This window comes from Carassius auratus, chromosome 27 (assembly GCF_003368295.1).
Source record: "Carassius auratus strain Wakin chromosome 27, ASM336829v1, whole genome shotgun sequence".
NCBI lineage: Eukaryota > Metazoa > Chordata > Actinopteri > Cypriniformes > Cyprinidae > Carassius > Carassius auratus.
Window position 1 is genome coordinate 15,572,875 of NC_039269.1, and position 15,580 is coordinate 15,588,454.

At 37.9% G+C, this 15,580-nt stretch overlaps 1 protein-coding gene across 15 annotated transcripts in view; it reads left to right on the top strand.

Moving 5' to 3' along the window:
• Positions 1 to 15,580, top strand: part of ptprfb (protein tyrosine phosphatase receptor type Fb) — a 188,379-nt gene that overhangs the window by 73,372 nt on the left and 99,427 nt on the right. For all 15 annotated transcript variants that reach the window (XM_026206114.1, XM_026206113.1, XM_026206115.1 and 12 more), the window contains exon 2: positions 5,047 to 5,202. In XM_026206114.1, the coding sequence (XP_026061899.1) occupies positions 5,106 to 5,202 (97 nt within the window). In that variant the 5' untranslated portion in view covers positions 5,047 to 5,105. The remainder of the gene's footprint in view (positions 1 to 5,046; positions 5,203 to 15,580) is intronic.

Below are 15,580 nucleotides of genomic sequence, written 5' to 3' on the forward strand. Positions count from 1 at the left end.
CTAACAGATTGATGATAGGACATTATAAGCGAATTTCAGTTACCCTTCAGATTGCACAAATTGAAATTGCGAATTGAAAATACACCTAATGGACAAGCGCAAATTTTGCAAAAATTCCTATTTAGCGCTTAAAAGTTTTCGCATTAACAGGTCACATAGCGTACGTAAAAAGTCAATTCCGCAATACTTTTTATTGACATTTATAAATATCAACAATATTTAATGGAGACTCGTCTTACGGAGTATATAGCCCAACACTAGTATTCACATGAAAACTACTTAAAAAATTTCAGATTGCAGATTTAAGAGGCATTTTGTTCTAATGAAGTGTCATTGTCAAGATGTGCTTATTCAGTCTCCGGCAGTATTGATTCAGGTGTCACTGGTCTCTGTTGACAAGCCTTCTGTTTGTTTGTGTTTGGATTGAGCACCGGTGCCGATGTTGAGGGTAAACTTAGCAGGCTGTGGGGGATTCAGAGGCACTGTGTTTCTTTGTTGTATACGTAGTGCCGTCAACTTTGTTTGAGCTCGTTTTTTGTTCAACTCCTGGTATATTTTTGTGATTGCATGTTTTTTTTGTTTTTTTAGGTTAAGAAGTAATTGGAGGTTGAAGTGCTGGCCAGAACCTTTAGATAATTCATCTAATAACCCACAGTCCAACTTCAGAGTCCAATTTCATGTAGTCTTTAGTACTTATCCAGTCACATCTATTCACGCCCCCCTGTACGAAGTCATGTATCTTGGGTCACATTCAGCATTGTCATTAGAAAAATATTTTTTTGTTCACGAAACCTTTTTTCACAATACATTTGCACCTTTGTTTCTTGCTGTGACATCAATAATAACTCAACAGTGAATTCCACATCAAGCGTTTCTTCAGTGTGTGTTGTGCTGTGTGTGTAGTACATCTCATTTCTGTTGAATTACTCTGCGATTGATTTGCAGCTACAGGAAGGAATGAGAAACCTTTTGGTAATCTTCAAAATATGACAGTAAATCTCCTGGTTATGTCTTATTCGAGAGCTTTTGCTTCTTTTTTATTGGCATTTACACTGAATAAATGACTGAGCTGTCAGCACATTTGATGCCATCTATCTAAGAGTCAAATGTGATTGCAGGCTCACATCATGACGGAAAGGACTGAGGGAACGTTTGGTCATCCACTCACAAAAGAGACCTTAAAGATTGCTCTTCTGGTTAGGTCTCACGTGTACTGTGTGTGTGTCAATACTCCAGGCCTATGCATTATTCATATGAGTCATATTACATACCATCACACTGTACTTAAGGGCTTAATGTAATACTTCAATGTAAACAAAGAATTTTTCATGGAGATATAAACACACAGTGAAAGAGCTGCCAAGCACAATATGCCATTGAAAATTGAAGCCAATGTGATTACGACGGATAGTATTTAGTATTCAGTATTCGGTTTTGTCTACAAATTTGAAAATTAAACTACTGAAATGTACTATAATTTTACAAAATGGCAACAATCATGGGATGGTGGTGGTATGTTTTAGCATAACATTTCTCTCTAATAAATGCTACTTTAATTTGCATTGTTTTTGACATTATTTGCTAATTTACATTTGCTAGATGTTGCCACTTTAACAACGAAAAGAGTGGTTTATCAGTAAGCTTGTCAGCACTAAAGGTTGTTTTAAGCTGAACTTGAGCATGTTGTTGTTGTTATTTTGCAGTGTAGACCTCTATGTCAAGAGAAACCATCTCCCACATGAAGTGTAGCACCAAGTAATTTGCTTACCTTCCACTTCTATTTGATTTAATCAGATTTACCGTCTCCTGTTTGCTCTCAAAGTTATCTAAGACTTTCTCTTGGGTCATATGTTTTATAAACTTGTCAAAGTATGAAAGATTAAACTTGAACATCAGTTCTGTAGTCGAAATCACAGACCAGGCTAAACCAGGAGCCGTGGCCCGTGCTGTTTATGGTGTCGGACAATTTTCTTCAACACAGGTCTTGTTGTAAGGACTCAGCTTTATCTTCCCTAAAGATGTCAATAAGGTTGTCTACACAAGGCCCTGCCATAGATCTTCTGTTGTCTTTATCTCTGGATGGGCTATTAAGGGAAAAGCAATCACTGGCGTCAGAGCGGTTGGAAGGAGATGTGCCTAAAGAGTGACAAGGAGAGAAGTGTTTATTTATCCTTGATGGTAGGAACACAGTGGAACTAAGACGAGATTCCTGGGTCATTCACGCTGATGAGACTCTTTGCAGAGGCGGGAGTAATGAACCTTTGCTTAGTTATGAACTGATGACATATTAGTATGTCACAATGCAAAATTGCTAGTCATGGATTGGTCTGAAGGGTAATGTCTGAGTTTCTATTATCTACTAGTTAAAGGTCAGTAAATGAAAAAAAACAAAAAAAACAATAACTTTTTTTTTAATTACTTTTGTTCAGCAAAAGTTGATAAAAAAAAGATATTTATAACGTTAGAAATCAACATTTATTGTAAAAAAAGGTTTCTTGGGCACCAAATCAGCATATTAAAATGATTTCTATAGGATCATGTGACACTGAGAACTGAATTCAGCTTTACCGTCAAAAAAAAAAAAAAAAAGATAAGATTTTTACTAAATAGCCACATAACATCAATTCAACAGACATATAATCAATTTACATATTTTAATGTGTGTGTGTGTGTGCGTGTATATATATGTATGTGTATGTGTGTAATTTAATTTTTTTTCTTTATATAATCCTGTATTTTGGAAAATAGAAAATAAAAAATAACACTGCAAAACATTATTTGTGCTAGGTTTGGCCTTATTAATTTGTGCTGTTTTAAGAAGACTATGGATCCAATAGGTTTTCCCACACATGTGCATTGTAAACCAGTCCTTTATTGCAGCTGTAAAATCAGCAAAAAGTTTTTTTTTTTTTTTTTTACAGAAGCCAGAATCATCATTAAGAAGACATAAACTTGGCTCAACCGTGTAATCATTTTGTAGTAAAGACCAAATTCATATTTTTGATCAAGCTATCTGTAAGTATGCACATTTTGACTTAAAGTGTTTATGTGATCTCACGTGATACGAGATGCACACGAATAACTGCAAGTGGCATTTGTTCAATGATGATCCTTTATTCTGATCATAATCCTTAATAATCCACTGGATTCATGCTAAAAGCACAATACATTTGAGTAATGGATGCTAGTATAGCCTAGTTTTTTAAAACGGAACCGTGGCTTTTCAACCGCATTATGAGATTGATGGTTGTTTGAACTGGGTTTATTGCGCAATATCACTGCTCCTTGGGTAAATCTCACATGATGTATATGTTCGCTCTGCTATTGTGCTGTTATCTGTTTTTTTATTTACTCGTTCTCTCCATAACCCCAGCCCGAACAAACAAGTCCGGCGTGGTGTAAGAGCTCGGTGATTGGCAGGCGGCTTTGAAATTATTGTTTTTTGACCAAAAAGTAGATCAGTTGGCTAATCCTACCAGTGTTTCCCAAATGTAGGTCATGCTGGAAGTGCAATGCTTGTCTCGATTTTCTCTCTCTCTCTCTATTGGTGACCTAATCAACTGCTCTTTTTTTGATATGCCTCCAAAGGTAGTGAAGGCTTATTACTAGAATGATTGCTGCGGCCTCCAGGTGTTTTTGGTATAACTGAGCTGTGACTCAACATGTACGTTGTCTCTTGTTGTTTTTGGACCCAAACCTTCTTGTCAAGAAAGATTAACAAAAAGCCTTTTGTATGAAAAAAATAAACACTCTTTAAACACCTCCCTGTTAGGATCTGTTCATTGTTTCTTTTGGCACTCTCTCACAAACGCGGCAGCCAGGCATATCAGCACGCATCCAACATGCATCCGAAATCAGTGTGTTAATAATTGGCTAGTCAACACCTCCTCAGGTGAATTGAGTATTTCTCACCTCGCAAGAGCCTTGAGCCTTTGTTTTGGTTCTATTCACATTCCTGCTTGTTAAATTCACCAGCCACTCACACTGTGGAAATTATTGATCGAATGCGTTTAGACACATGAACGCATTGATTTCAGAGTGGAAGACGTAATGTTTTCGCACAATTAATTGCAAGTTAATTGCAGTTAAATTAAAACAAATTATAGTTTAATTTGTAATGAATCCAGTTAGCTGAATCCATTCATATATTTATATGTAATTTGATAATTCCCTCTGTTTTCTTTGAAATATAGAATTTTGCGGAATGTTCTGACAAGAATTTATGGTAAACAAAAAATATATTAATGTCATTTCTATTGAAACCTGTGATGTGATTAAATATTTTTGGAATTACATCTTTGGAATTAAACCTACATTTCATAATATATTAACTTCAAATGTAATACGGAATATAACACACTACAGTTCCAATTCTAATCATACTTGACATGCTTTAGTACACATATCAAAATTAGTGTACTTCTTTAAAACATGACAAGATTTAAAATAAATATATATTTAACATGTATTTTAAACATTAAATTTACTGTATACTGACTCATTTACTGACTCTATACAACACATAGTAATTCAATGTATTTTGCGACTTTTTGCCAGTAACCTCTAGAAAGACGTTAGCGTGAAAAGTTTTTAAAAGCTTTAAATTTCAGCAGCTCAACTCAGTTTCAACATAACTTCCCCTATATTCAGGCAGTTTCATAGACCTCAGATACTGTAAGCGCTGATTTAAAGTAGCATTCATCCTTAGGGAACTGTGTGTGTGTGTGTGTGTGTGTGTGTGTGGCTATACTGTATTACCTCCACACTTCAGGAGATCCAGGGCCATCTGTACAGAGCCACTTTACAATCTTAATGGCAGTCGGTTATTGGGAAATCCCAATTCTCTCTTGTCCTCTTGATATTTAGCTAACCGGCAGCAGATTACGGGTTTAGTTTACTTTGATAAAAGAGCATTTGCTTACCTCATTAACCCTGTTGCCCCTAGACAGACCACTCAATTCGTCACGCCCACACTCAATAGTGTGCATGCCTGTTTGTGCTACCTTGAATCAAGTGCTAACACATGTTTGTCTCTGTGTTCCTCAGGTTTTAGTCTATGATTGCGTGAAAGCAGGGACCAAGGGGGAGCAGTGCCAACCTGGAACATGGTGCCTAATATTTGCACGTCTGTGCCCCTCCTGCCCGTTGGGCTTCCTCTTCTGCTACTGCTGAGCTGCGTGCAATTCTCCTCTCAGGCAGACAGTAAGTACAACACTTCAGCTGACTAGTCATTTTTTACTGTACCTTGTGAAATTGGAAGTGCTTCGCATTGTGGAATTGTTTGCAGGCATGACCGAACACACTTAATGCTTCACTCACGTTGCACGATATGAACCCAAAATACAAATTCAAACAATCTGTTCACCTGAACTTTCACTGGCTTTTAGATGAACGATGCATTTGCGTTGACCAGAAAGCAGTTATTGTGGGCCACACTGCTTTATTGTCCTTGTGAATGAGCGTGTGGATCGCTGAGATGTACCGTGAGTGACATGGCAATGTTGTGGGTGCCATGGGGTCGAGGGGGGGTTAAGGCTCTGTTCTGGCATGGGTCAGAGAGCCATTTAATTCGCCATGTGACCCGTCTGCACCGCTGTCACAAGGCTGCTGTAATTCCATTAGGACTCTCTCTCTTGCATCGGCTTGCTCGCCGTCTTTCTTTTTCACTTGCTTCATTTAACCTTTAAATCTTTCAGCCGTTCAGAGGTGGCGCTAGCATAAGGGTAACCTTGAAGCTTCCTCTCTTGACATCTGTTGCCACTTTTAAAGTCGCAAAGCTTTTGTGATTGACAATCTTGCCTCTGCTTTCTCGATGAAGGTTTTTTCAAAACCATCTCTGATGCAAAGCAACTGTGACTGCATTTCAAAAAATGTAAAGAAGTGTTTTGAATCTGAAACATGTCAGCAAATCAGTCTTTCGTTTATTCAAATGAAACATTTGATGAGAAATTCTGAAGTGCTATTAGTCTAATGCTGTACACTTATAGCATGTTTTTTGTTTTTGTTTCCCTAGCAGGGAACGATCAAGGGTAAAGGTCAATTCAAGTGACTTTTTTTTTTTGGATGGCACCACAATCCTCTAGCAGAACACAAGCTTGAAACATGAATGGAACATGTAACCAAAATTGACTCTGCTGATTTTCTTAATGCATGTGCAGTTTATGCTTTATCATTTCTCAAAATATAATATAAACTTCTAGATAAACTTCTAAATTTATTTAGCCTAAAATAGTGCTCCTGTAGCTCAATTGGTAGAGCATTGCGCACGGTTGTGGGTTCGATTCCCCAGGAACACATGATAGGTAAAAATTGATACCCTGAATGCACTGTAAGTTGCTTTGGACAAAAGTGTCTGCTAAATGCATAAATAAAATTTTTAATGTACTAAAAGAGTGTATAACTTTATTATTGCTTATTTATCAGTTTCATTGCTAATAACATGAAAATAATACCAGTGCATCCCAATGAAACAGAATAAAGACGGTTGTTGTCACATTGTCAACAAACTTTACACTTTTTCGCTTATTCCTATCCTGAGTTTCGTGTCTTTTGTTCAGTGTTCCTCATGTTCATCTCTAGCACATTAACACAGCACCCTCATTAGTGTCATCACATGCTGCTGTAGGTGCTGTTGATGGTTTGAGAATGAGTCTCCGGGAGCTTTGCTCTGGGTTTGACTATACTTAAGGTTTCAGACACCTAAATCCTAGTGTGATACTGCTTTACGGTGACACTTCTTTGCTGTAAATACTTTGTAAAGATGTTCAAACAAATAAAACTTTAAAAATAGAGGGGAGGTTAAATGGTGACTACCGCAAATGGTCTTTTTTGTGTTGTTGTCTGTAATCAGAGAGGGTTGAGTTGCTAAACATGAAAGAACTGGCTTTGCAACGCTCTGAATTATAGGGCAGTGGAGCCAGAACTACAGGGTGGGGCGTCATGAACGTTGATCACCATGGTAACAGAGCCTACCTAAATCAGACGGATGAAAAATTAAGGCACTTTCTTATTCTGAATGCTCAAAAGAAGTCAAAATTACTCAGATTGCACAGGAGCTCCTACGAGGAAACTGAGGGGTGTTCATCGGGCCTTGTTTAGGTGGTTATGTCTCATTTGTTTGATTTAAAGGCACCCAAAGTGCTTGATTGGAGTCTTCTTCATAACTGCTTCCTCCAGACGTTGTGTCTAGGGTTTACATAACAGTCTATTCCAGTCATTTTGGTCTTTAAGAAGTGGTCTTTCTTTCAGCTGAAAGAAGTAAAGTACTTAGTAACTGTCTAAAAAGATCAATTGGAGACGCTAAGTTTTGTCAAGAAATAAGCAAATTTGACATAATTTTGCGATTTCGATTTTAATCACGATTTTTACACACAGACATGATTTACAGTCATAAATGCATTCAGTATAAATTTGAAGCATATTTCCAAAAGAAAACCAATGAGAGCTTTATCAGTTGTAACGTCTCTAGAACAGAAATAAGTCAAAATAATCACTAAAGATGTCAAAAAAAAATGACATATGGCAAAAATAAATAAATAAATAAAATAAAACTTGTGTCCAGGGATTTTTTTTTTCTTTTTTGCCATCCATTGGTCATATTGTAACGCAAAGTAATGCGCAAATGCAAATCTCTCTGCCCGCGCGCAGATTTCCTTTGCTTTGTCACAAAACCAGACATTTAAAATGTGTCTTGTGCACCCACAACTCTTTCTATGCTAATGCGCTAGATATGAAATCTTTTCGACCTTTGTACTTCTAACTTTTTCTGTTCACATCTTTTACCGTGTGCAGTGTGAACGTTCTGATCCGTTAACATCGGCTCGGAAAAAATACGCATCACAGACAGAGTGTGTGAATATGCCCAGTCTGTTCTGTTCTCGCGCTCCACTTAGACGCGCTGCATTCTGATTGGTTCGGATAGCATACTGCTGAAGGTCGGGCCATGGAAAATCGTGCTATAAAGCGATTTCAAAATCGCATGATTTCAGCACAATTTTTTTTTTTGTTTTTTTTTTTTGGACAAGGGTATCTGAGGTATGAGCTGTAAAGGCACAGTCCTATACTGGAAAAGGGTGCAGAGAGCAACAGCTCATTTGCATTTAAAGAGACATGCACGACAACAGCCTGTTTCTGCTTCTTGTCCTGAGACTTATATCATACATCATATAAAAAGGGTCATAATAGGTGAAAAATGTAGTTTGGTTAGTAGTTTATCACAACTTGAAACTACAGGCCTACTTAAGCCCCTTTTACACTGCCATTCCGGCAAATACACGGGTAAAGTGTTCCGGCAGTTGTTCCCGGGTCGCTAGATTTTGCACTTTCACACTGCCAGTGATTACCCGGGATATATGCGTGCATTCACACACAACCCGTAAAGATCCCGTAACGACACGTGACATCAGGGCGTGACGTGTAATGTAGGAGTCGAAAACGCTAGGCACATTATACTTTCACTGAAGCAAGCGAAGGATCTCGGAGTCAGTGCGGAAAGTGAGGAACTAGTTGATCTGTGCTAAATTACAGTTTGCACATATTTTTTTGGCGCGAATGTTGATCTTCCTTCAAAACAGCCGGTAAAAGAGTCATGCGATAACATGCGTCATCACTTCGACACGGCATTAGATCTGGCTTTTCTTCACACAGCGCTCATCCCAAGGTCTTGATGCATTTATCTGATTTAGCTGAACTTGTCAAATTACTTTAAATTTTTTTCCCATTTGCAGTGGAATTTTTCTGATGCTATTTGTCTCTATATGTTGCGAGAGGCAGCTTGCAGCCATTTGTCCATATATCGATCCTTTTTCCGTCCTGTCCCTTCCTGCTCACTAATGGCAAGAAGGTTTGCGATAATTCAGTTCTTTGAGCAAAAAACTGAATGTGCCTTAAAATCCCCTCTGAAAGTCAAAGAGAAAGCTTTAATTTTTCTCCCAGTCAAGCTAATTCTTTATATTCGGTACAAAATAATATCCTGTCAAACAACCCACACATATGGCCAACTGTTAGAGGAGCACTTAGGTATTGTGAAACGCTTGCAAATGAGGACCCTTTGCATTTTATCTTGGAACACTATGCAGAAAACCACCTCTATAAATCAATTAAGCAAGCTATTGTTTTCCCGGAGGGCTGGGCAGGGCCGAATGGGTGGTCGGCGGCAAATTGGATTGTGTTTTCAAGTGTCCATATGGTCACTGAGTGAAATTGACAGGAATAGAAATTGATTCTTTTTAATTAAAAGTAACCGTATCCTCAATCGAGTGGCACTTGCGAGGTAATTTTGTTAGTCCCCAGCTGTGATCTTTCAATGACAGACACCAGCGGAGAGCCAGCGAAAAGGAGAAACAGAGAGAGCAGAAGGTTTGCATAAGACAGAATGGCAATATCACATCGATGAATTAAAGAACTGGTCAGCGGAGGTTAATGATGTGAGATAGTTAATAACTTAATTATGGTGGTCGATCACAGGGCCAGAGGCAGTTCCCCAAACTCTCAGCTGTGGCCAGGATACATTGCTGTCATCTGATGACAAGACCATCCAGTGTCCTTGACTGAAGGGCAGCCGTAAAAGCTATTTGAACCATCATACATGTGTGAGTGTGTCCTACTCCCATGCCACGTACACCTTATAATATCACTGCTGTGAGAATGACCTCATCGTCAAGATTAAAAAACCTGAAGGACCAGCATCACATGATCACTGGTGCATTTCAGTGTCATGTAGTGTGTAACATATTTGATTTGATTTGATTTATTTTGAACAATACGGCATTCGTGATGCACAAAATATCATTTGGATAGATTTTATATATATATATATATATATATATATATATATATATATATATATATATATATATATATATATATATATAGTTATTTTATTTTGCATGTTAATTTCACTTGTTTGTACATTTATATTTATAGGGCACTATGATTTCCGCAATGCGGAAAACATGGATGGAATCGTGGAATCCATTCATAAAAACGGAATTGACAGTTTAACGCGGAATGTCACCGAATTTGTCAGATTTTGAATTAATTAATCAAAAGTAAGTCATTACACTTAAAGGGGGGTGAAATGCTCGTTTTCACTCAATATCCTGTTAACCAGATAGTCTGTACCGATTTTTCCCGGAAAAACACGACCGGCTGGAGGCGTGACGTGTGGGCGGAGCTAAAGAATCACGAGCGCCAGTAGGCTTTTGCGTTAAGAGCATGTGGAAACTGTGACATTACCGTGAGGAAAAAACCATCATCCAAAACAAACCATGGCTTACAGTCAGATTCAGCTGTTTATTTATGATCCAGAATCAGATCCCGAGGCTGAAACTGAACGAGAGCAGCAGCAGCAACGACTCGCTCCGAGCGGGGCTCGAACCCAGGTCTCCGGCATCAGAGGGGACACACTAACAAGGAGGCAGAGATATTTTAAGCAGTTTTACTCACCGCTTGCGGTTCCAACACACGATCGTGACCCTTTTTCGTTGGGATTGCCTTATCCTTAAGAAATAAACGATACGCAAATCCGTCGTCAAACTGGGCCTTGTTTGTAAAACAAGCATCTTTGAAATGCAGGGAACAAACACAAACACTTTCACAACTCCGTTGATGCTCTGTAAAAATAAACTCCATCCACTGGTCCCTTATTGCTGTTTTTTTTTGGTAATCTGTGCAGGGTTGTCTTGCCCTGGCAACCAAAAACACACTTCTTTTGTGACTTTTCGCAACGCTCTTGCTCTGATCAGTGAATCGCTCTGAACAGTGAAATGTCTGTGCTCAGCCTCGCTATACAGGACCGCGCGCTCTTCCGGCAGACATGCCCTTAGGACCCATATAAGGAAATTCCGCTCCATCTAACGTTACACAGAGCCATACTCGAAAAAAACTTTCCGAAACTTGTGACAAACCGGGAGTATTTTGGGAACAAAAATACTCTTTCAAACGTACAACTTAATTTTTGAAACTTTGTCCATGTTTAGCATGGGAATCCAACTCTTTAACAGTGTAAAAAACTCAGTATGCATGAAATAGCATTTCACCCCCCCCTTTAAATCAAATCGGAATATGAACTAGTATCTGTAAATATTAATCAGCAAAAGTCAATTTAATTAGGAATCCTGCATGTTCTGCGTGGCTCTGTTAATGAGGTGCGTGGTCATTTACTACACACATCTTGAAGCGCTTGTGACGCTCGTGGTGATTTTCAGCTTCTGTTGTCTCACTAAATGAGGATGTGAACACATGAACAACATCTCCAGAACTGCTGTGTGAGTCATTTCATGAGCATTTGACTGTTTGATTTAAGTAAAACTAGCGTCATATCGCATGCACAGAACTGTAAAGGTACTGTATTCATGCAACCCGTCAAAATAAATGTCAAGTTTGATGACATTGTGCCTATTACTAGAATGCACATAGCCTACTACTAAAATGAAATTTATTATTACTTTAATTTAATAAATTTGTTAAATGCAATGTTTAAGCAGATATCAACATTTTAATATTCATTATGATATTCATTTTGCGATGCCAAAATATACTCTCTTTTTTCACTTTTTGGGGGATTTTGTGATGCCTAAATTCACAAAATAATTGATTTTAGTTTTTAATGTCTTTTTTTTTTTTTTTTATGTAGACAAAATAGTACAGAATTTAATATCTGTTGACCAGGCTTGTGATATCAGTGTATTTCTTATTATTAGTAGTGGTCTTTTTAAACTTACTGTATGTCCTTCCACTTGCCATTATTTTTTCCTGTATTCTGTGTGCACACTGTCACAACAAATACCATGCAGTGAAAAAGATGCACAGTGGACATTTTCAAGCAGTTGCAGCACTGTGAAGTTGCTGCATTGTCAAGAATCTTCTCCAAGAGCCTTTTTGAGATGAGGGTTGTGGGGGCACTTCGGCTTGTTAATATCCATAAAGCATTTTTATGTAATCACAGACATGAGCAGCTAATCACATTAGTACAGACTTGCGTCTGAGAGCTTATGACATTTTGTTGTGAGGAATTGACATCCCCAGCTTCTCATCTGCATTAAAGCTGGCTTCTCCTCATTCTCCTCTGAGTCCCATCATAACCTTTTTTTTCTATCCCCTTTGTGCTGACCCCATAATTGTCAATGACTAATGTTCTTTGTTCGTGTACAATGTGACCCACACACTTGGCTTGCACAGGCCTTCAAGATTGGGCAGGCTGGCAGTATTACCCGCATTTCGTGTTGATCCTCTTCTGCATTTCGTGAGTTGCTCTTCTAAATAGCTCTGTTCTAACATTCTTGCAGAAATATGCACCACATGTTCAGTTCATGGTGTCTGGAGTAGAATATTTTGTATCTCCCTCGACTGTAGCTTTTTTTCCCCCCTCATCGCTGTGGGAGGCTGCTTCCCAAAACTTGAAGAGCATTTATATTAGGTTACCTGTTTGGGTAACCTTGGCCAGACTGTTTACAGTTTAGATGCTGTTTCTGGCTATATTTGCAATTGACTATAAGCTATAAGCACACATTAATATTTAAAACATTTTAAGGAATAGTTTACCCCAAATTTATTATTATTATAAAAAAAAGTTTTCATTGTTTTTCATGTTTTTTCATGTTTTGCAGAATGTCCAAGTTGCCCTTTTTAAATATGGAAAATGTATTGTGTGTGTTTGTGTGTGTGTGTGTGTGTGTGTGTACTTGTTTATGGTACAAAGTAAAACCTTATTTTTTATGTATTACAAAATAGTAAGCTATGTTCATCTGAAAGTGTGGTACTTTTATACTGTTTGATCAGTATAAATGTAATAGAAGTCTATGGAAAGTCCCCATAATTCACAGAAACAAATGTGTGTGTGTGTGTGTGCTCTTGTTTTTGTGACATATCAGGACACAACTGTGTATAATGACATGGGTATGACACAGGTATTACAAGGAGAGGGTGACTTATGAGGACATAACCCATGTCCCCATTTTTCAAAATGCTTATAAACCACACAGAATTAGTTTTTTTTTTTTTGTTTGTTTTTTTGAGAACGTAAAAATGCACAAAGTTTCCTGTGAGGGTTAGGGTTAGGTGTAGGGTTTGTGAAGGGAGATAGAATATACAGTTTGTACAGTATAAAAACCATTACACCTATGGGATGTCCCCACTTTTCACAAAAACAAACGTGTGTGTGTGTGTGTATTGTTTAATAATTGCAAGGCCAACTTAGAAATAATTTTGTGTCCCAAAATTGAATAAATAATTAATTACCCTCATGCCATTCCAAACCCATAACCCTCAACTTTGGAAGATAATTTTGATGAAATCCAAAGGCTTTCTGGCCCTGCATAGACATCAGTGGTTCCACCGTAATTTATACTCAACAAAATTATGAATGAAACACTTTTTTCTTGCCCCCATTTTTCATAACCTGAACTCAAAGATCTAAGACTTTTTCTTTGCACACAAAAGATCTATTGCTCTCAAATATAGTTCACTAATCTTTCTAAATCTATTTAATGTGAGCACTTCTCCTTTGCCGAGATAATCCATCCACCTCACAGGTGTGGCATATCAAGATGCTGATTAGACAGCATGATTATTGTGCTGGTGTGCCTTAGGCTGGTCACATACTCTGGTCCTTACTACCTTTCTGGACCTTAAACCATGGTAGTTATGTTCCTGTCTATGCAGGATAAACAAGCTCTCGAATCCCGAAGATGAACAAAGGCCTTATGTGTTTGAAACAACATGACAGTGAGTATTAATAATTAATAATTAATGATAGAATTTTCATTTTTGGGGGAACTATCCCTTTAATAATGAATATTTCTTGAATTAAATTAATTAGATATGTTCATAAGATATTTGTAGAGTAGCTAAATGGTATGACATTATTAACCTCTGATAAAGGACAGTCTCATGGAGTCTTTTGTATTTGTGGATCTGCTATGGTGAATTCATTTTAATGAACGTTCCAGCCAAGTCCAGGCCCATTTGTGTTTAGATTCCAAAGGGACTGTACTTCAATTTTCTCCTGACACATGGTGTGAAAGTTTAAATGTTCCAGACTTGTAGAAAAGGGCATAGGTAAAGATGTGTGAGCAGTGAATGGGTGGGCTTAAAGGGGGACTTTACCTTGGGAAGCTGCATTAATTTGGTTAGTGTGGGTCAGAGGGGCTTTGACTGTGATGAATGACGTAACCCATAACGGGTCTCCATTGATCCAGCATCAAGCTACTGATCTCCTCTGCAATCCTACATCCCTGTTTCGCGTCCATTCCTCGAGGGGCACTTAAGCTTTTCTCTGCCCACCCGCCAGTCAGTGGCACAGGCTGTGCCAAGGTGACGGCTGCCCTTTAACTAACAGCTTTAAAAGCACCCTGCCTCCCTCCTCTGAGCTCTCCCGGAGCTGTTTATGCATGAAGATGAAAAAGACTTTCAAATTCAGTACATGCGCGCACTCATTTAATATACAACTGCAAGATCGTGTTGCTTAAACATGTGCTACTTAAATATGAAATATTCTTGAATTTGACTAAAATAGTACTAAAATGACACTGTTAAACAATGTCTGAAATCACTTTAAAAATCTGGAATTTATATTATTATATTATATTATATTATATTATATTATATTATATTATATTATATTATATTATATTATATTATATTATAGAAAAAGCATTATAAAATTATATATTATTTGTATTTTATTCAAATAAAATTGACTTTGTGAAACATGGCATTTATTTTTGTCATAAAACATTTATTTTTAAAAAAAATATTTATTTAGTTTTTGTTATTATTATTATTATTTATTTTATTTTATTTTATGTGCAGTAACCATGACACACTTCTTTTGGTAAAGACTCAAAAAAAAAGCACAAGTTTCAAAGCTTGTTTGAAAAATCCTCAGGCAGAATTCCCATTACTCACTTCCAGTGTAGCTGAAGCTAGAATATTTCTCCTCAAACTGAGTCCTCTGAGGAAAACGCCGGGTTAACTCGGATTACGTGCAGGTCATAGCAAATAAAGCAGCCAGATTTATGACCACGTATGTCATAATTGCGGCCTTCGATAACAGCGTAGCTGTGGTGCGCAGGCTCCTGAGGCTCTCTAGAATGGTCTCGGGCGATCACTTTGGGTTAACCTTTCAAAATAATTCCAATCCGGTGATATTTCATGGCTCCTTAATCTTTCATAGTGCCTGGCTGCCCAAAGCGTTCAGAGTCACCCAGAACTTTCTGTACCTTCTGTCTAGTACAGTTCTCAGCCTGGTGCCACATGCAAACCAAGTGTTATGCTCACTTATCTGTGTTCTCATGCAAACATTCCTCTTTTCCCTTTACCAACAGTGAGGCCTATTGTGCGCATGCTTTCAATGTTCTGTGCACCTCATAACAATGGTCCTACGAGAAGCCAGTTGGAATGCACTTGGATTAGCGCCGGTGTGTGTTTTAGTATTGATGGCTCTAAACAGGAAGGTTTTCTCTGCGAGGGAGAATAACTCTATTGTTCTATCATGAGGGCCGAGTAATGAGGTAGTAACAATATTCCCTCATGATTGCTCATCTCCGTCTTTGATCCAATATCATGTCGACAGTGGGAA